This window comes from Haemaphysalis longicornis, unplaced genomic scaffold, assembly GCF_048455015.1.
Source record: "Haemaphysalis longicornis isolate Haplotype H1 unplaced genomic scaffold, Haemaphysalis longicornis Haplotype H1 scaffold_43, whole genome shotgun sequence".
Lineage (NCBI taxonomy): Eukaryota > Metazoa > Arthropoda > Arachnida > Ixodida > Ixodidae > Haemaphysalis > Haemaphysalis longicornis.
Window position 1 is genome coordinate 2533323 of NW_027526371.1, and position 20860 is coordinate 2554182.

The 20860-nt window shown below is 46.7% G+C and overlaps 1 protein-coding gene across 1 annotated transcript in view; it reads left to right on the forward strand.

Annotated features, from left to right (window-relative positions):
* Positions 1-16516, forward strand: part of LOC144137663 (solute carrier family 22 member 1-like) — a 72008-nt gene extending 55492 nt beyond the window's left edge. Inside the window, exons 6-9 of the mRNA XM_077669595.1 lie at positions 226-440; positions 10179-10360; positions 12149-12300; positions 16317-16516. Coding sequence (XP_077525721.1) covers positions 226-440; positions 10179-10360; positions 12149-12300; positions 16317-16416 — 649 coding nt within the window. The 3' untranslated portion in view covers positions 16417-16516. The remainder of the gene's footprint in view (positions 1-225; positions 441-10178; positions 10361-12148; positions 12301-16316) is intronic.
* The last annotated feature ends 4344 nt before the right edge of the window (positions 16517-20860 follow it).

The following is a 20860-nucleotide window of genomic DNA, read 5'->3' on the forward strand; positions in this document are numbered from 1 at the left end:
AGGCGCTGCAAGCGTTCGCCGTACGCACTTAGCACCTGACAACTCCCATCCTAGCCGCTAAAGCAGGGTTCTACTGAAACATTTTGCCCAGACAGCATCATGGTAATTCTTAGGCACTATACGTTTTCAGTGTATGTGAATGGAGACCAAGTGGACTTTACGCGACAGTTCCATTAGGCAAGAAGATTAGGCTACATACACCTGCACTGTGTGGTCTTTCTACAGGATCTGCGACACATTTGTGATGTACTCCGTCATTTTGGGAGCAGTACACATCGAAGGAAGCCCCCAGTTCAATTTCGCCATATCCACGGCCATCGAGATACCCGCTGCGTTCGTCGGCTTGGCCCTAGTCTTCTACTTCCGTAGAAGGCCGTCCCAGATGGCAACATCGCTGTTACTCGGCATCTCAGCATCAGCAGCACTGCTGCCGCCACCTGGTATGGAATGTGATATAATTTTTTTTCGAACATTACGCAAGTTTTTTTAGCGCTATTGAACGAAGCCAATCCGTAGCGCAAGCGTCTTTTTTTTTTTGCACTGCATGTTATCACCAGTTCTACCGAAGAGGAGCGGCGCCATTGTGAAAGGCGTTACAAGAAAGGCAATCGAAATAACAAAATATTCTGATTGTATTGAAAAGGAAAGATGCGAATTAATGTGAATACGTGCAACCACCTTTAGAGCCTGTACGGGCAACGGGCAATGACGTGGTTTTTAATAAGTTAGACCCCGAAATACATCAAATTAAGAACTAAAATTCTCTACACGCGAAAGCTTAAAACAGTGAGTGGGTGTGCTTCACCGCAACGCACCTGAATGACCAGTGACAACGACAAGAGTGAGATGTAGAGTGGGAGTGTTCATGAGCTGTGGAATACCATTTTACCGACAAATTATGGCGTAGCTATGACGTCACGCGGCGTAAAAATTACATTTTGCATTGCGGGATGGCGGTATGCACACGAGCCAGTTGAGTAAAATGATATTTCGGGGCTGGTTATTTGTCTTGTTAGCTCCATTAGAATCCGTTATTTGACATCCAACTGCTTTTGCTTTGTGGCAATGTAGACAGACGGAGATAATTAACACTGTCGGGCGAGCGGACAATTTTGTGTTTCATTGCCGTCTGAAATACGTTCACCGTGGCATCCGAAACCTCACTTTCATCAACGTGCCACTGATGATGCCACTGAGAGGTGGGGACATTAAAAAAAGAAGTGTATAAGACAGGCATCATAAAGAATGTTTACCTGCTAGCCCAGTTCTCGACCTTGTTGTAAAAAATGACAGCCGTATTTAACGCGGCGCACATGCATGTGGGCCGACAGCTCAACACTCAAAATCCAAAGCCAGTAGCTCATGACGCGCATGGATCGTAGACGGAACTACAGCATCAGAATTCTTTAACAGCGTAGCTGTTTAGCAAATCGCCATTCTGCGTGTCCGCAGTTCAAAATACCAAGAAATAGCCGAACGCCCGCAGGTACGAGCGTGCCTCGGAGCGACCGCCCGGCAGTTAACAAGACCAGGAGAATGACTAGCGCTCGTGCGTGCGTGCCTCGCGGAGACCGCCGAGCGTCCCATGCGCAAGTTTGTCCAGGGTACCTATTCTCGACCGCACAAATTGCCGGAAACTTGCCATGTTAGCCGGCAATTTGCCGGAAGTCTTTTCTGATTGGCTTTCAATTTTGGTCACGTGCTTCCGGTTGACAAAGCAGTTGTGTGTGCTGTCGTCACTTTGATGTTTCATGACGTTTACGGGCACCAGTTCTAAAGTTTGCCTTATTTCACTTTGCTGAAAGCGCATTATTCTTGGCAGGAAATGAAAAACTAGACTAAATGCACCGGACATGACATCGTAAGCCTGTCTTTGCTATTCAACAACAATACTGCTTGTAATACACACCCTCTCTGTGATTGGCTGAGCAGGCGTGGCGTAATTTAAACAGTTGGCGTCAACGATTACGTCACACATCAGTAACTTCAGCCTGCCCAAAAGTGACGTAATGTCACGTAACAGCTTGAAAATGGCGGCGGTTTTTGTCGCAAAATACAAGCAAAATAGGGCGAACAATTGCCCCGGCTTTCAGCGCCCCGAAATGTCCGCGAATTTGCAGAAGGCGAAGTTTCGCATGACGCGCGGTTAAAGCATGTTTTCTACATGAAGGATTCATTGTTTCGACTGTTTCCAAGTCATAGATCAGCGAACATACAAATACCGTGCCGTAGTTTGCGTTTATGTTTGGCGATAAGATAAAAATTATTTGTTTGGCGTAACCGCAACATAAGAGGGCAGTACAAGTCTACTCATGACAAAGAGAACCCAATGCATGGTATTTGTCCACGCACCTCTTAGTAAGCTGCTGGGTCACATGATCGAACTCAAGAGAAAAACAGCAAAGAAAAATGACTCGTTTGTTCATTACAGCGTAGATTAAAATCGAGCTTGACGAATGAAGGAATCGGTGACATCCGTTCGCTCCGCGGTTATCAGGCGCGGCGCTTTGCTGCTCTTACGTGTCACACAAGCGATAATCGCGGCCGTCTTTTTCTTTGATCACGCCATGAACTTGTAACATAGCAGATGACGATAACGTGGCGGCGTGGGAAGGTGATAACACAGCAAAGCTTGCATTGAAGCAGAGAGCCCAACTATGTTACTAAAAGCGATTGAAAGAAATAAATAGATCCGGTAAAAAAATTGTTTAATGTTCCTTAGCGCGAAATGCGCCTTTCGCTCGATTTTGGATCAACGCTACTCGATCGCATTGTGGTGTTGACGCCAATTTTGACCTGCAGAAATGTGTTTTTCTTGTCAGCCTCAGCTACCGTCATATTTTTATTGTACATGCAAAGTGTTTTTATATCTTTATTGTGCAATACTTGATACCTTGCTTGCGATCCTTATGAGTGAATCGTCAAATTACACTGCATGTTGTCATAGCTATAGGTGCAGCACGTGACTGATTGGTTACGTCGTGCTAGCTCAAAAAAACATGGCGAATTGCTGGCAATTTATGCAGTCGAGAATAGGGCCCCAGACAAGCATACTGTTGCGACCGAGTGGGGGCACCCGATCCGAGCTCCGTGACCTCCGACATACGAGTGGTAGCGTGTATGATGCGAGCGGCCAGCCGGTGTTGCAGCCGTGAAGAAGGCCAGAAGCCGTAGGCTAACGCAACTGTTTACTTCATAGCGAGAGGTGAGCCGAAGCCAAAGAACAATGCCCCGACGGGCGAGGTTACAATGCAGGACTCGAGCAGAGCGACAGCATCGAATCGCTGCTCTAACAGGAATGGTTTACAGCAACGTATGGGTACGAGATAGTTGGTATTCCATCTAAACACCGTAGAGCGCAGTAGGCAAGACAAAAGACCAAGGGGACACGGACGAGCGCAAACGTACAACTGAATATTAACAACACGAAAACATATAAATAGGAAAGATTATCACGCTGATGTGACCATGAAAGGATGCGAAACCACCTCGTCATGCAGGCATAATCAGCAGCGTCCATCCAAGAAGGCCAGCTCCTTCGAGGTCAAAGATAAGGACGTCGTGCTTACGCAGTCACCAATCTTCTGCATTTCCGCTGCTTCGATAATCTCCCGCGTGCGCTGATCAGAGTCTAGAAATAGCACAGTGCATGCATCGAACAAGGGTTCACACTCGCCGCACTCATGGCAATGAATTGCGAGATTGCCCTCCTTTCCTATCTGCACTTTGTTGTGGTGCTCCCGCAGGCGCGTGTTGAGGCATCGACCCGTTTGACCTCAACACATAGCGAAAAGTGTTTCGCTATGTCGACGATTTTTTGGTGGTACTGAAGAGTAACGTGGGAGCCTTTCATCAGGACGTGGCAAGCACTCTGGGGATTTTTGATTGATTGTGGGGTTTGGCTGGCTTCACCCAAACACACTGCCCCGTTAGCTGATCCGGTTCAACATACGAAGGGTGGACCATGTCTACCGTCGCCGCGGAGTCGCGAAGAACTCGGCACGGTTTACCGTAGACGACAAGCTCACGTACGTACGGCTCCAGAAACTGCCTGCTGTCCTCACTCTCATCTAGCACGTGAAAGACAAGCTTTCCTTTTTTGCAACTAGCGGAGAAATATCCCGTCACGCCGCAGTTGTAACACGCAGCCTGTCTGCGCGTTTCAAAAGCTTTCTTTCTGCGCTGCTCCTCAGCGTCTGCTGCCCTCTTTTCGTTATCGTGGCCAGTTTCTCTATCCACGACAACGACTTCCTTGCTCCACCGTCTTCCTGGGGAGCTCTGCTTTTCGGCCCTGACTTATCAGGCCTCGGCCTGAACTCTTTTTGGCAATCTTTCGGCCCCTGCGCACCTCGACGTGCGACGAACTCGTCGGCTAGCTGAGCTGCCTGATCCACAGTATTTACCCCTGGCCTATCTTGCACCCATAGCCTCAGGTTTTCTGGTAGACGACGGTAAAACTGCTCAAGACCGAAGCACTCAACTACCTTGTCGTGCTCTCCGAAAGCCTTTGCCTCTTTGAGCCACTCTTCCATATCAGCCCTCAGCTTGTAGGCGAACTCCGAGTACGACTCGCCCCTAGCTTTCTCGGCTTCACGGAACTTCTGGCGAAACGCCTCTGCTGACAGCCTGTACTTACGCAGGAGGCTAGACTTTACTTTCTCATAGTCCTCCGCCTCCTCCTTTGGCAAGCGGGCCATCACGTCGGATGCCTCACATGGCAAAAGCGTAAGCAGCTTTTGCGCCCATGAGTCTCGGCTAAACTGGGCCCTCTCACACGTACGCTCGAAGTTGACCAAAAAAAGACCGATGTCTTCTCCTACCTTGCAGGGTCGCATTAGGTCACACATTCGCAACGTAGGTCGCTCAGTCGCCGCAGACTGCACGCTTGGCGCGCTGCTGTCACTCTCGCGCCTAGGTCGAGACGCCTCGACGTCTAGACGCTTCATTTCCAGCTCATGCCGTCACTCCTGTTCTCGCCTTCTATCCTCGCGTTCCTTTTTCTGCCTCTCGAGCTCCTGTTGTTTTATTTACTCGCGTTCCTGTTTCTGCCTCTCGAGTTCCTGTTGTCGGTTTCTTTCCTCGCGTTCCCCACGCTGGCGCTCAGCCTCTGCAGCCTGACGTTTAGCGGTCTCCCTGCCATTGATCACCTCAATGCACTCAGACAGCTCGTCATCGTCAGCCCCAACAACAAGTATAGCCTGTATCAGCTCTGGCTTTCTCAGCGCGTCCGTCACATCCAAGCGCAACTCTTTCGCAAGCTCCAACAACTGCGGTTTTTTCAACGCCTTCAAATTCATGGCCGGTCCAGAGTACTGCTTTCCCACTGCTCCAAAAATGTTTTTGCGGGAATAACCCACGTGACAAAAACACACGCCCTACCAGCTATCTTCAGAAGCCTGGTAAAACTCAGTGAAGAAAAGTCCCGCACTCACCATTGACCGCCGTGAATTCTGCGAAGTCCGAAGCCGCCTTGACGTCCGTGGTGTTGGGTCTCGCACCGCTGGCTCCAGGTGTTACGAAGTTGCCATCCGACCGCTGCCAACCAGTTGTTGCGACCGAGTGGGGGCACCCGATCCGAGCTCCGTGGCCTCCGACATACGAGTGGTAGCGTGTATGATGCGAGCGGCCAGACGCTGTTGCAGCCGTGAAGAAGTCCAGAAGCCGTAGGCTAACGCAACTGTTTACCTCATAGCGAGAGGTGAGCCGAAGCTAAAGAACAATGCCCCGACGGGCGAGGTTACAATGCAGGACTCGAACAGAGCGACGGCATCGAATCGCTGCTCTAACAGGAATGGTTTACAGCGCTTGCGGGGGGTCTATTTATACTCAAAAGCGGTAACGGTCAAAACGCCAACAACACAGACACACACAACACTCTTTCTAGAGTTCGTGATGGTCGGTAGCCTTGGCGCACGTTGAGTCCGAGAGAGGGGAGAGAGGAGGACTCCGTTGCGATCGACGGGGCCTCTGTGTCCTTGAAGAGCGTTGAGACGAGCCTCGCCGGCAGCCGCCGAAGTGTCGAAATGCGCCGAAAGCGAAGCGCCTGAGCCGGGCTTGTCGAAACTTGTCACCGACATGGTGGTGCCTGTTTTCGAAGGCGCACGCAGTGGCTTCGCCGCACAGCCGAGGAGTGATGCGGGAAAGTACGGCGGCGCTGGCCGATTCGTAACAATACCAACTTAGGAAGATTGGCCAAGATTGCGGCGACCACCCGTCAGTTAAAAAAACCAAGAAAACGGCGAACGTTCAGGTGTGCGTGCCACGAGGCGATCGCCCAGCGTCCCCAGCGCACGTTTGTTAACACCCACTTAAGGAGATTTCGTCAAGATTGGCAAAAAAAAAAAAAATCTCCAGCGTTCGCCGTAATCGTGCCAACACTTGCTCAGAACTAAAAAGACACGTCATAGCGTACGCCGCTACAACGTGATGTCCAATGATTATCGTTTCCAAAAATTGGTCGCGTATCTGCTCCTTTAGTTGCAAATGTCGACAAAAGAAGATAGTCTTTATCGACATTTGCAAAGTAAATGCCTCCTTTCGCTATCTCGCTCACCTGTGATGTTGTTCCTCTTGCGTCGCGCTCCTCCCAAGGTAAAGACGCCAAAGATTCGCTTAAATGAATTTAAATATACCTCGTCCCACTGCTCCATGGTGCTTCGATGCCAGCGCTGCCGCACGGCGGAGACGCGCGTGAATCGAGGCGCCCTACTTCAACGTTTATAGAACCACGTTGCCCTACTCCACGTGCGTTCCAAGCAGAACGTGGAACCTATGTAGTGGAATCTTTCGTACTATTGCGGCTTGATTTCTTGAAATGCCGCTAGAAGCTATAGTGGCGCGGGCGACAGCAGGGAGACGGCGAATTTTGTATCTCCATTGGATGAAGTATTTAATTTCGCAAAATCAAACATCTGTGATTTTTTATAAAGGAACACTGCAAATATCGCTTGTGTAATAATTTGTTGTGTTATATTTGCGTAATGTCTTGTTTTCTTCTACAATGTTGACAAGTATGAACATTACACCGGCTGCGACTATATAAGACTATTGCGCAGGCGTTGTTTTAATTTGGCCGGTTGGCTGAATTGAGTCACAGAAAGACAGACAGACAGACATACATACAGACTAAAAGTTCTGGGTTTAATTAGCCCAAGAAAGACTATCGTATTTAAAGGAGCCATGAAGAGAAAACAAAAGTTTGTTTTATTCGAAAGATTAGGTGTTTCATAGTTCCCCAAGCGCTTTCCCGGAAGCAAATGATGCTTTATTCACTGAGAAATAAGGCAATTTAAGCCAAAATTTTAAATCTCCCGCTAAAATTGCACATTTCGTCACGTGAAAAATGGCGTCATACGAGCCGGTTCATGAAATAGATACTTAGTATGTCGACTCCATATAGCACCCACACGCGGGAGTCGACCGAGACGGCGGCCATTTTAAAAATACTAGTAAAACCTAGTGCACCCGCAGCCCTAGTCATGGAATCGCCTGATCCGGAGAACAAAACTCTCGCCGAGGAGTTCGGGCTTGCATTTAACAACCTCACACCACTTGAACGCTCAATGCTTCTAACTGCACGAGCGGCAAGATTTGTGGGATACGCGGTGGACGGGAAAGTGACCATTCCGCGATAGCCACAACAGACGAACGCCCAGCCGTCGGCACCGCTGCCTCGTCAGCCCCGTCGCGACGGACGAATACAGACTGGTACGTATGTGCCGTATTTTCAATTTCAGTAGCAGTATCGCTTATGCCAGTTGGCTGGTATCGTGTATGGAAAGCCGTTCGCTCGAGCTCTCTGCTCCGACCAGAAAGATTCCAGCGTCAATGCGCGGTGTGTACGGCAATTTTTTTCCCCAAGGTCAGAGCGCTTTTACGAAGTCGGCAACGAGCGCCAGCATGTCCGGGTCGCTGCCGTAATCACTTCCTCGAAAATGAAGCGAGCACACTCGTACTTCCTTTAGCTCTCTTTCTCCTCCGTTTGCAAAGTTCACAAAACGTAGCCACTTGCTTCGCCGAGGTTCGTCGTTGGCCAGCACATGAAAGGAGATCTCACCGGCGGGGATGTCGCACTCCCTCGACGATTTGCCCGTACTACATGGGCATTTCAAAACACAGCAACGAAATTTCATTGTGAAGTACTAGAAAAAACTTAAGTTTTCAGTGGTTGTAAACTGTAAACGAGCTCGTAACGACAGCAGCAAGCCAACACGACCTCCATACCGAAACCTGTGCGACGAGTGGCACTATCTCGTTGCTGCTCTGTGTTCCTTACTCCCCTTGTTTCTATTTTTACCTTTGCTGGTTGGCGATATGACGGCCAACCTCCTGTGAAGAGATTACGATACCAAGCAAGGTCGCGACTGTGCGTGCTGGGATGGTTCGTTGGCCCCGAAGAGCCTTGTACCCGAAAATTTGTCTGCGCGACGGTGGCGACGGCGAGATGTCGAGTTCGGCTGGCGGTAGTTTCGTACGCACTGGCATACACGCTTCCGTGTTCGTTCGGAACTTCAACCGTTTATTCCACCGTTCTTTGTCATTAAAAGAATGTGCAGTATGTTTCACGGGCATTTAGCTCGCTATGCAAACTGTAAGCCCTGCCTAACATGCGTTTGCTTTTGCCGGCCTCCGCCAATCGCAGAGCATTCTCGAGTGACATCATAGGTTCTGTTGCGGAAATTGAGCTGGTGGGTCGCATGGTCATTTCCTTTTTTCCTAAGTATGTAGCTTATTTGAGCGAAGTTTGCGTTATAAGTGGTGTCGTTATGGTTCTAACGAGGCAATCTTTCGAATGAACCAAACTTGTGTTTTCTCTTCATGGCTCCTTTAAAAAAAAGCACCGGGACACTCGTTTACGCTTCACTCTGGAACGCTTCGTGCTTCAATGACACGAGATTTTTACAGCAAAGCTGTATGCCTCTAGTTTGCAACTGTTTCATCTCAGTTGGCAAAACCCCCAAGGCACCAAGAATACACTGCAGTCGTGAAGGCACACCAAGTATTTATCACTTAATTTGGCTTTGTTCATTATTCTACCGTAATCGCCACCAGCTTTTAACCCTAGGTCCCGCTCCTGTGACTGAACAGGAACATGTTAGTCGGGTCTGTGACAATCCCACCACACTAGAAGCAATCACCGAGTACGCCCTTGAAAAGGGACTCTACAAATTGGTGTAACGGCCTGGAAGACTTCCCCGTTCTGCCTACAATGTGAACTGTCTGCAGCGTGCACTGTTTTCAGTGTGGACCGCATTGTCTACAGTGTGAACTGTACATTTAATTGTGAACTGTGCATTTTGGTGCCACTGACTGACTTTAATGTGTTCATTTTGTGATTAGGACCCCAAGACTGCAACTGTGTTCATTGTGCGAGTTGTGACCTTCCTCCTTTCCCCTCATCCTTGCTACCCCCAAGGCCCCATGGCCTCTCGTTTAATAAAGTTTTTCACTCACTCACTTATACACTGTATGCTTCAATGATTGATTTGATTGTAGGGTTTAACGCGCCGACGCAACGCAGGCGATGAGGCGCGCCGTAGTGGAGGGCTCCGGATTCATTTTGACCACCTGGGGATCTTTAACGTGCGCCGAAATCTCGTACACACGGGCGTTTTTGCTTTTCGCCTCCATCAGAAAAGCGGCCGCCGCGGCCGGGAATCGAACCCGCGACCTCGTGCTCAGACTGTATGCTTCGACCCTCTACAGGTGTAATGTTAGTGGAGATGGCCCGGGATTTTTTAGCAATTAGCAAAAACTTTTTTTCTCATTTTACGTAAAGGAAGCGAGGCTTTTTTTAGCAATTAACAAACACTTTTTTCTAAAGTTAAGTCAGAAGGCAGTTGAGCCCTTACTGCTCATAGTTCGTGAAGTTTCTCTAGTTTGGCTCCGCTTTGCTCTCTGTCTAATTACAGTTGATTGCTTTTTCCTTAGCTTGTTCTTTCTGGCTTATCGCGTGTAGGCAAGTTTTGTCAAGCCTCACGCCTCGTCTAGTGCTGAGGTGTGTGGCTCTTGCTGCGTTTTGCGATGTATACCGGATGGTTTACTTTGCTATGAACTTTAAACTCTAATCTGACTGTGGTGAGAAGATCAAGAAGACCGCTCTTAGCTGCCTATTTCGCAAATAATGCCAACAATGGATTACACTATTTCTGCGAATTTTTTGTTCCTCCACTTCACAGGGACACCTTATGTTGGTTTGGCGCTCACCATGGCTGGCCGTTTGTTCCTTATCCTGTCTGGGTCTGTCAGGTGGGTCTGGACCATGGAACTGTATCCGACCGCTGCACGCGGGTTTGGATTTGCAGCATGCTTCACAATTGGCCGTATGGGAGGAGTACTGTCTCCTTTTATGAACCTAATAGTGAGTATACAGACTTTCGCTTAAAGCCTTCTCTCTTTCTGAACACTGACCAGTCACGTGCACAAGGGGACCCAAACTTGGTAGAGCTGTGCTGAGGGTCTCCCTCGTGTTGATAATTTTAAGTAATCACGTGCAGACGTAGAACCTCTTAATCTACAAAGTAGTGACCCTCAAAATACAAAACGTCATATTGTCGTGTCGATGCTACAACCGCGGATTCCAGCCACTTACTCAACGTTTTTTTAATGCCTAGCATTCATTCTTGCGTACCTTCCAAAGCTAGAGTTAGCCGTGTAACGCTGTGCTTTTGCATCAAAATTCATTATTGGAGGTGGTAAGACAATTATCGTTATTATAGCGAAGATGGACATATTCCGTCAAACAGAATTAACGTAAAATAACCAAAACATACAAGACCAAAAACATAACATTCATCAAATCAAAAATATGCACATTGTATAACTCCCCCCCTACGAAGCCCAAAAATAAAGTCACCCTGGAAAAGAATGAAGTTAACAGGAATCAAAGAGGCTGAAAAGAGACCAACCATGTAACGCTATGAAAAATTCATAATTCCCAGGGTTAACAAATGTACTCGTACTAGCGGAAATAGAGCTAATTGATAGAAATAAAAAAGGTCAAACATAAAAAAATAAAAAATAAAATATGTAAATAACTTACGAAATGATCAATATGAATAGTTACACCTCCTCCACAAAGCGAAGACAAATATAAACAAGTTTGAAAATAACGACGGAAACACGTACAATAACATCGGAAAAACTGACCAACCGTACACCACGCCTTGCGTCTATGGAAAACTACAGAATTGACAAACGCAGGTATTTAGTTGCTATAATAGTGTAAAAGTACATACATCACAAGCAAAAAGAAGAAACGCCTGGTGAAACGCCTTTTCCAAATCTATCTGGAACACTGCTACGGCACCTTACAAACTGTCACAACACTCGAGAACCCTTTGGACCGTCTGAATGTTAGTGACGATTCACCGCCAATTTATCGCTTATGTCTGGAGCGGTCCCACAATCTCCTTTATGACGGTCTGCATTCGGCTGGAAAGCACTTTCATTAGTCTTATAGTCGACGTTAGTCAGACTAATGGGGCGGTACCCTGAAATTTGCTTCAGCCTGGCCTCATCTTCTGATTTCGAAATGAGCACAGTGTGGGGCACCAGAAAGGAAGGCGGAAGCGTTCCATGGTGATAAGACTTGCATAGCACTGGGCTAACATCATCCTTAAACTTTTATAGAAGGCTGAGCTGAGATTATCACGGCTGGGCGTCTTGCCTAGACTAAACTCGTCTATAGCTTGCCTTACCTCATCTACAGCAATATCAATTTCTAGGTATTCGGAAAAATGTTTCTCCAAACAGGGCAGCAATCGCGTAAATTTTTGCTTAAATAGACTATACGCCATCTTCTCCCTGCCGACGTCATGACGGAAAAACATCTTGCAATAACTACAGAAAGCTGTTTGAATGTTTGCCTGGTCGTTATAAAGGAAACCTTCACTTTCTATTTCGGCTATTGCGTTACTGCGGGCATACACTCAACGAAATTTCAAAGAAGACTTGGGACCGCCCCCTGTTCTAACGAAATGACATGTGCAGATCAAGCTATCTGCTAAGACATACAAGATTATCGCTTCTTAACGCGTTGTCGATTCATTAATGGGATACACGTTCAACTACGAAATACCTTAAATAGTGGCTTTTCTGCGGACTCACTCACTTACCCCGAAAAACACGCATCTCGATCCTCTTACAGAAGAAGCAGAGTTCGGTATACATTGCTTCTGCGCTGCTTGCCTCAGCTGGCATTGTGAGCGCCACCCTGACCGCTTTCCTGCCGGAAACTCTTGGTGTCGAACTGCCGGACACATTCCTAGATGCCGAAGACATCGTAAAGAAGAATTCAAGGTGAGATATGTTAAAAGGGCGGGAAAAGAAGTTTATTTTCTTAACTTCTGCATTCCAAGATCTCGTAAATCAAATCAGATCAATCCAGTTTATCCCAACACAAAGCCAAAAAACGAGCCTGATGGTGTCTACGGTTCCTATACAGAACAGGTGCAACGAGAACAGACCTTCAAGATAATCAAGACATAAAATTTACATACACGTAACACATGGTTGATTAGCTGTCTTATAGACATGGTGCAACATAAAATTCTCTTACACGAGACAGATGGTACATCAGCAGCATTGTATACAAGGTGTTACACCCTACTGGACGAAGATAAGCAGGCAAGAGCCGCCGCTCCTAACTGCCACCACTTCAACTTTCTTTCTACACAAATAAGGCGACATAAAATTCACATACATGAAGCAGATGGTACATTAGGAGCTTTATACACATTCAAATAAAACCGCAGTTGAAGGTATTTGTTTACCGTAAGCCGTTCACTTCGGTGTTTCCCAGCGATCAGATCAGCGAACACTGCGTAGGTAGATTTTTAGTTTAGGTTTGAATATGTTGCACAGTACGTTGTTATATATTTTTACATTGGTTTCGTAACGTTTGAGCAGCAAAGTTAGGTAAGAATGGGTCATTCTTAATACATTCATAACCTACTCCTCAGTGGCCTTCTTTTACATAATTACTTCTACGTCCTTGGTGAGTTATTGCGACCATTTGTTCTCAGGCGGTGGTGTAATGGTGAGACAGCTCTGCCATGAAGCAAAATGGTGTAGGAATTGCGGGAGCCGGTATCATGAGCCTCGTTTCCGGGGGCGTTCCCAGTAATCGCAGGATGCTTTCCACATACCGTATTTATTCGACTGTAAGGCAAGGGTTTTTCCAAAATCCGTAATCTCAAAGTCATGTCCCGCCTTATACATACCCAACGAGTAGAGCTCTCTTAGCCACACTAACGCCACAGAGGCTGAAACAATTTGTGCTATACGCGGCTGATGCACCTCCCAATATGAGAAAACATTTCAACGTGGCCTCGTTAAACAGGCATCCGCAGTTTCCCCATGTATACGGTTTTCGAGAGCCCTTGAAGACCGGCTACAGTCTACACTGACGCTGCTTACAACGCGAAGAGGGAAGAAGTGACGGATCACCGTGTTCACTTCAACGTCCAGGATCTTCACTACACAATTACCATTACAGCCTCGCTCCCGCCGCAAGCGAAAGAAGCGATTGTAGCCAATAGCGTTGTAATCATCACCGACTCTCAGGGGACTGCCGATGGTTACTGAGAGAAGCTGTATCCAAGACGGCGCCGAAAAATAGGCGTAGCTTGCACTAATGGTGCAAGGCTCGAGAAACAGCAGAACTTTCGGCCCCTCTCCCTTCGTCGGATTGATTGATTGGATTGATTGTAGGGTTTAACGCGCCGACGCAACGCGGGCGATGAGGCGCGCCGTAGTGGAGGGCTCCGGATTAATTTTGACCACCTGGGGATCTTTAACGTGCGCCGAAATCTCGTACACACGGGCGTTTTTGCTTTTCGCCTCCATCAGAAAAGCGGCCGCCGCAGCCGGGAATCGAACCCGCGACCTCGGGCTCAGCAGCGCAACGCCTTAGCCACTGGGCCACCGCGGCGGGTCATCTCCCTTCGTCGGAGCCCGGCTGTTGCTCCTCACACGGATTTCTGAACTTGCCGCTGAAAATTCTCCATGACTGGCAGGCCCGGGTCGTTTCGTCCGCAGCCTTTCCCATCTCTCACAACGTGGACCGCGTTAGCAGGCACTAGAACCCCCGGAGAAAGAGAGAGAGAGAGAGAGAGAGAGAGAGAGAGAGAGAGAGAGAGAGAGAGAGAGAGAGAGAGAGAGAGAGAGAGAGAGAGAGAGAGAGAGAGAGAGAGAGAGAGAGAAGGAAGTTGTTATTAAGAAGAAGTAAAATTAAGGAGTAAGAAGTAACAAATTAGAAGTAAATATTTTTCGAAGTCCACCCTACTGGAAAATCAACATTGTGTGGACATCGGGCAATACGAGTGCACTGCGGCAAGGCAATCTCTCGCATTCCCGAAACAGCTTGCAAACTCACCGCACACATACTAGACGAGAGGATGGGATGGCGCTCTCCTCTGCCGATCACTGTGAGTCTACGTTAGAGAGCGTAAATGGCTTCTGAACCTCGACTAAGAGCAGTTTTGCTTGTTGTGCAGACTGAGGTATTTAAACAGTGCGACTGAGTGAATGACCGCATACGACGTTCCATATCAAGGACACAACCACAAATATTAGGAACAGGGCACAAAAGAAAAATAACTTGGTACAATTATCCTTAAAGTCTATAAGAATCCCTCGACTAAGATGTGATGAGCTGATCCAAGAGCTTTGATTCCACCTCGGCCGGATGTTTACAAAAATTCGACGCGATGTGCGCGCAGCTGGTGTTGCTACAGGCTCTGCGGCCTAGCCTCGTTCGCAACAAAACCAGCCTGCGCATGTGTGAATCAAGTATGGAAAGTTCATAGGGCTGTGGCTGCTCAAACACAATCCCACGACAACAGAAAACATGACACGGGCGCAGGAGGGTTGAACAAAAAGTGCAACGCCAATATTTTACTGGTGTATACAGATGGTCATCCGCACCTGACCAATACCAGCATAGGAACACATGGCCCATACCCAAGCTCGAGGACAGATTAGTCGCGCCAAATTACTTGAATAACAACGAGCTTGCTGAAAGAGGCAGCGGAAGCCGACCGAAAAATTCGTGGACAAGCGATTGTGACTACAGAAACAAAGTAGATAATACATGCCTCTGAGCTTGTCAGCCAAACTGCCGGCCGAGAAGTTATTTGCGAACGGTAGCTGCCGAAAAGACACGAAGTCCTGCATAAGCAAAGCTTCGGGAGTGATATCTGCGCAAAGCATTGCTATAGACACGTTGACCCCCTTTGCATGCTGAAGCATGGCCGGGAAATTTAAAATCCCTATGAACGAGAACCTTGACCTTCACCCTGACCGAAAAACCGCAAAAATGGGATTACGCAAGTATGACGTGTGCTGAAGCCGTCAAACATTTCGTAATTTTTTGTCTGAAAAGCTTCTCTATGCGTATTATTTTTGTTTGAAAGCGCCATTTTCCCAAGTTTGTATATGAAACGTACAATTTGCACAGTTCGTATTCTGATCTTATTCTGAACTTCGTCGCCTTTTGTTACCCCTTTTTTGCAGTAGTCACAAAGAATTTTTAAGTTTGTTATTTTTTGCAGGTAATTAATATAGCAGTGCTTTAAAGATTTACATCATGACAAAGATCACCGGCCATCTAAATTTTGTTATTCGGTAACATGCGCCATGTATTGTTTCCGAGGTATTCCATTTGAACACCAGTTCATTTCCTGGGGCAGCGAAAGATCTTTTTGCATCCCTGTTGCGTACCCTTCGAGAACGCTTTTATTCAAATTGAAAAATACACGCTGGCTGTTTCATGAGATAGAGTGTTTTATCTGGCATCGAACAATTACAAAGGAGTTCCTATCCAAGGATACATTTGGCTGCTGTTTATGTCAATGCAAACGGACTGCGGACCTGAATATTTACTCACGACTACGTGCACACAAGCTACTAGGCTTTGGCCCCAAATTCCATGCTTACGGAGACGTCCTATTGGTGTTTTTATTATAAAGGTGCTGTTACGGCAAAAATATCAATAGAAATTTCCTTCGACCTAATGTCGATGCGCACACTTATGAATCTGCACGTGAAGGTATTAGAAACTGAATCTGTAAAAGTTTATAGTAACCAGCATGTTTACTTTGCTCTACTATAGTAGCAGTCAATTCTTAATTATTGTCATGTTTTTCCTGGCCAGACTAGATTTGTCATACTCTTGATTTCACCACCTTTCCTTGTTATCAACCAATCATAGATGTTCATCCATGCCTTGCGGAAAGAAAGAATCAAAAAGTGAACTTATCCCAATAATAATAAAATTGTTAAGTGAAAAATTATTTCTTTTTTTCTGCCCACAGGAAAGAAGCCATCAGCTTCGGGCCAGTTGCTACGAACGAAGAAGTAAATGTCCTCACATCTGCCCAAAACTGCCTAGAGTTCTCCCGCCTTAGTGCCTAAACACCCACCCACTCTGCTTTGGAATGAGCTGCTCAATAATTCCTTTTGAATTCTGAAAACAGAAGAGAGAGAGAGAGAGAATAAACATCTTTACTTTGGAGCTTAATGGAGCAGGATGGTGAGAGCACCACCGGTGGGGGGCGTCCGCTAGTCCGGGATGCCCTGAAATGGTACGGCCAAGAATTCCTCTTGACGGCTCTGTCTCTAAATTATTGTCTTCATACGCGGTTATTTATGGTAAATAATTCGCGCTCGGATAGCCACTCGTGCTGGACAATCAGATTGCAGACTCCAGAAAATCACGAGCAGACAAAGCGGCTTCAACGATCCAACGATTTTCTTTTCGGCTGATGGGGCGATTGCAAATGCTACTCTGTGGCAAATAATAAAAGTCTACAAACAGAAGTGCCCAACTTTGCCTCCCTTACAGGCTCTAGTGTACCTCCCATTCAAAATCGTATTACTAGTTACCCGACCCGATCCCCAATTGCGACGCTTGAAGGCATTCATCGATCATTTATTGTCCCTACTGCTGCGGGAAGAGAGAAAATTTCACCAAATGCCACTTCGTTCTCTCAGACGGAGCACGAAATTTATCGACGACCTTGTTTACATACAATATTGGGCCGCCCATAAATCACCCCAACATTGTTCGACGCGAAAAAAATTCTGTATAAAGAGGGAGTATCTATTTTAAAAATAGCGGGGGATGTTTAAAACTTTCTAACGATGTGTTGGCGAAAGCCTAGTTGTAACTTGTACCATCTGTTGATCTGCTGCTGAACTTTATGTTGAACTTACGGCCGCGCCCACCACCAGCCGCACCCTGCGAGGCTTGTTCCGTTCGCCCCCCATCACCAGAAGCCCGCTGCTGATCTGCTTCGGCGTGTGACCTGCGTCCTCCCGGCTTCCGCAACTCATTACTCGAAATACGGCAGACGTATACAGACTCTCTACACTCCCTGAATACTCTTTACTCTTATATCCTATTCTCTCCGCCACCCATATTCCCCTACGCACCCTACGTTGTATGCAGGTGTACTCTGACTGGATACACTAAAATCCGCAGTGGGTCCTTATTTTGAAATCTCCTTTTGAACAATAAACAACAACAAGATATGGAGGTTCCGCCTATAAAGTTGATTGACTATTAGGGAAGACAATTTTGCAGGATGTTTTACATATCGGCTCGATTGGCGTTGCAAGTATAGTCAAACCCGGTTATAGTGAACTGTAATATGCGCCGCGATTAGTTCGATATATCCAATAGTTTGATATAGCCGAACCCGTCTATAACGATTTTTTTGTTACGAGTTCGCAATACGCGAGACCCCCCCCCCCTCCCCTTCCCCCTGCCATTCCCACGTCGTAGAGAAACAAACATATAAATTATGTCATTACCTTACACAAAACAAACCATTTATTGCATGCACTAAAGCTACTTTCCGCCTTAACTGCCGATTTCACAAAAGAGCGGTGATTTGTGTTTTCACTTTTGTTTTGGCGGAGACGTCGTTTTCGCCAGGTCAAGTCCGTGTCCGGCAATATCGAAGTAATATTGGCAGAGCACATCGACTGGCTAAAGCGCTTCATTAAACTTCATCAAAGCACCGAAGAGACTGAGGATGTCCCTTCTGACATTTTCAGTCTCTTCGGTGGTTTCAGCAGCACCAGCTGCGTTGACATCAGTGACGCTGTTTGTGCCTGAGGGGCTCACAGTGACAGAAAAAGCCGGCGTTGACACTCAGGAAATTCTCAAAGGACACTCCTTTCGGTACAGAATCTGGAACGTTGGCGAACTCTTCGTGCAGTTCGCCGATGATGCCGGGCTCGCTGACTGGATGTGCTCCGTCGGAAATCCCGTGCGTCAGAGACAGTTACGGAAGGTGTCAGGCGTTACGTGGCTCCATTCGAGGCTCAACATCTCAATTGTGGCCAATCAGCATCTCAAACGCCACTCTGAGACCATGCATTTCGGTGGCACTTGTAGGCGTGCCGAGTTCGATATATCCGATGTGAACTTCGTTATAAGGAATATGCTTCGAATGCAGTTTCGTAACGGATTTGCTTTTGTTCGATATATAGCATAATTCGCTCTATCTGGGTTCGTTATAATCGGGTTTGACTGTACTACCATTCGGGAGCGTGAGAGCATAGTTGCTTGTAACACTTTGCTGATATCTATGGTTGCGCCTGTGTGGCGAAGGTAATTATATAGTCTGCAACGGCGTATTCATGTCGAAGGACTGAAATGTTGGCGGGCATGTTCGTCCGCATATAAAATTTTAAAGCAAAGTGCAAAAGCACCTACATAAATTTTGTAGCAGTTTCAGAAAAACTCGAGGAGAAAGAAGGAGTCCTAATAGCGATCTGAGTAAGTGTGGGTTCCCCTGTTTAAACAAAGTAAGGCTTATTTAATTAGCGTGGATAGAACTTTCTCCTTCGTGCCTTGTTTTTTTTTTTTTGCGCTCATTCCTCTCCTGGGCTGCTTTAACATCTGTTTGGGAGCTAACAATTTTTTTTTCTCATTGCAGACATATTTCCCTTGACTACTGTGCGCGGCCAGGGAGCTTAAAATTGCGGGCGTACGCTTTAATTATAGCGTGAGCATTAAGAAACACCTGGACGAAAAGAAGTTTACGAGCCGTTTTATTGTTAAGGCATTGTCGGAGCGCTTTTAAACGTATACTTCGTATTTTTTTCCTTGTGACCGCGGGCGTTCACCGCGTTGCAGCCTTTAGGCTTTTTTAAATCATCTTCACACACACAAAAAAAAAAATGACGCCATGGCCCTGCGGGAGTAAATGGCGTTAGAAAATTAGTCTGGTGGTCTCGGGCCTTTTTTAAATGCCTGGCTGCAATGTCGCTCAGAACAGGCTTTGTTCGTTACGTTTAGCCTTGGAGCTAGGCTAAACTCTGTTCTTACACTTAACATTCGTTGGTGAGTATGTGCCTTCATTAATGTAATATCTCGTCAATATAAATTACGCTCGTCGTGGTACACTTTAGATTGCAATTCAATGATCGCATTAACAGTGGAAACATATGATGTGAAATGCTGGAGGCAGATACGCTCGCTGTGTCCTAATACGTTATGTCCTAAATACAAAAATGCTTAAATCTGCCCGTTTGAGAGTAGAAACTCTAGCAATTTCTATTGGTTTCCAACAACGTATGTAATACGTGATTCTTAGCGGTTTTTTAATAACTTTCTCCTTGCTGTAGCTTGAGCAATCGATTCCAAAACGCTTCCCCCAATAAACGCATGAAGCAAATGCTCCGGTACAACATTGACGGCATGCCTGGCTACTAGTTACTCCTGCAGCTCCACATACGAATTCTAGGTAGGGCAGATTATCGACTGTCTTACAAGGAACAAAAAATGAATTTCCTGGGGATTATTTTGCGAATATAGTTTAAAACGAAGAGTGCTCCACGGGCTCCTCAACAACAACGTTAGAAAACTTTTCCCAGGAAATACTGACAGCGGTACTCTCAAATGTTTTCTATAGTGGCCGATGGCACACCACTGATGCCTTTAGTTATGCTAAAGAAAGCCTATCCAATAGACTTGCAAAATATCTCGGGATAGAAAAAAGCAAGTAGCTTTTAAAGCGTAAAAAACCTATTAGGCACCACAAAACTTCCTTTGGGGAAAACCGGTTTGAAGAAGGAACATTACCAGTAACGCGTATTAAATAAGCATTCAAATGAAACATCATAGGGAAAGAATGCATTCGATAATTGGCCTGCTGGCTGCGGGCTCAAAGGTGTCCAAAAAACAATGCCGTAAAGTAAAGGCAAACACGAGCTCTTTTTAGTGTCATTTAGGACATGATGTCCGAAGCCAAGCCGTGAGTACAAACAGTTCAAAGTAGCATGTCCGCTTGAATGTAGAGCCCGGAAAGATCATCCAGATTACGCCAATCGTGTTTAAAAACGGTGGCGTAAACAGTGACCATATCCTGTAGCAATACTCACTGAGTTCCGAAAGCTGTCTAGGCCAGTAAAAAATGAAGGAAGGTCACACCAACGCGTAAGTCTTGAAGTTAGCGAAGCTGTACGCTACCACCACGACAATCACGAAGGTTTAAGTCCACCACTGCAGCCGGTTGCTCTTTCTTCGCTGCCGTAACGACCTTTACTCCATCTTTATTGCTATAAGTGTGAGCTTCCTTCATTTTTTTTGGAAGTTATAATCATTGGACATCACCTTGCAGGGGCGTGCGCTATGACGTATTTTTCTCGTTCCGAGCAAATGTTGCCACGATTATGGTGAACGCTGGAGTCTTTATCGTTCCGAGCAAGTGTTGCCGCAATTACGACGAACGCTGGAGTTGTTTTGGTCAATCTTGTCTAATCTCTCTAAGTGGTTATGCTTTGTTTGCAAACGTGCGCAGGGGACGCTGGGCGGTCATCGCGAAGCACGCACGCACGAGCGCTG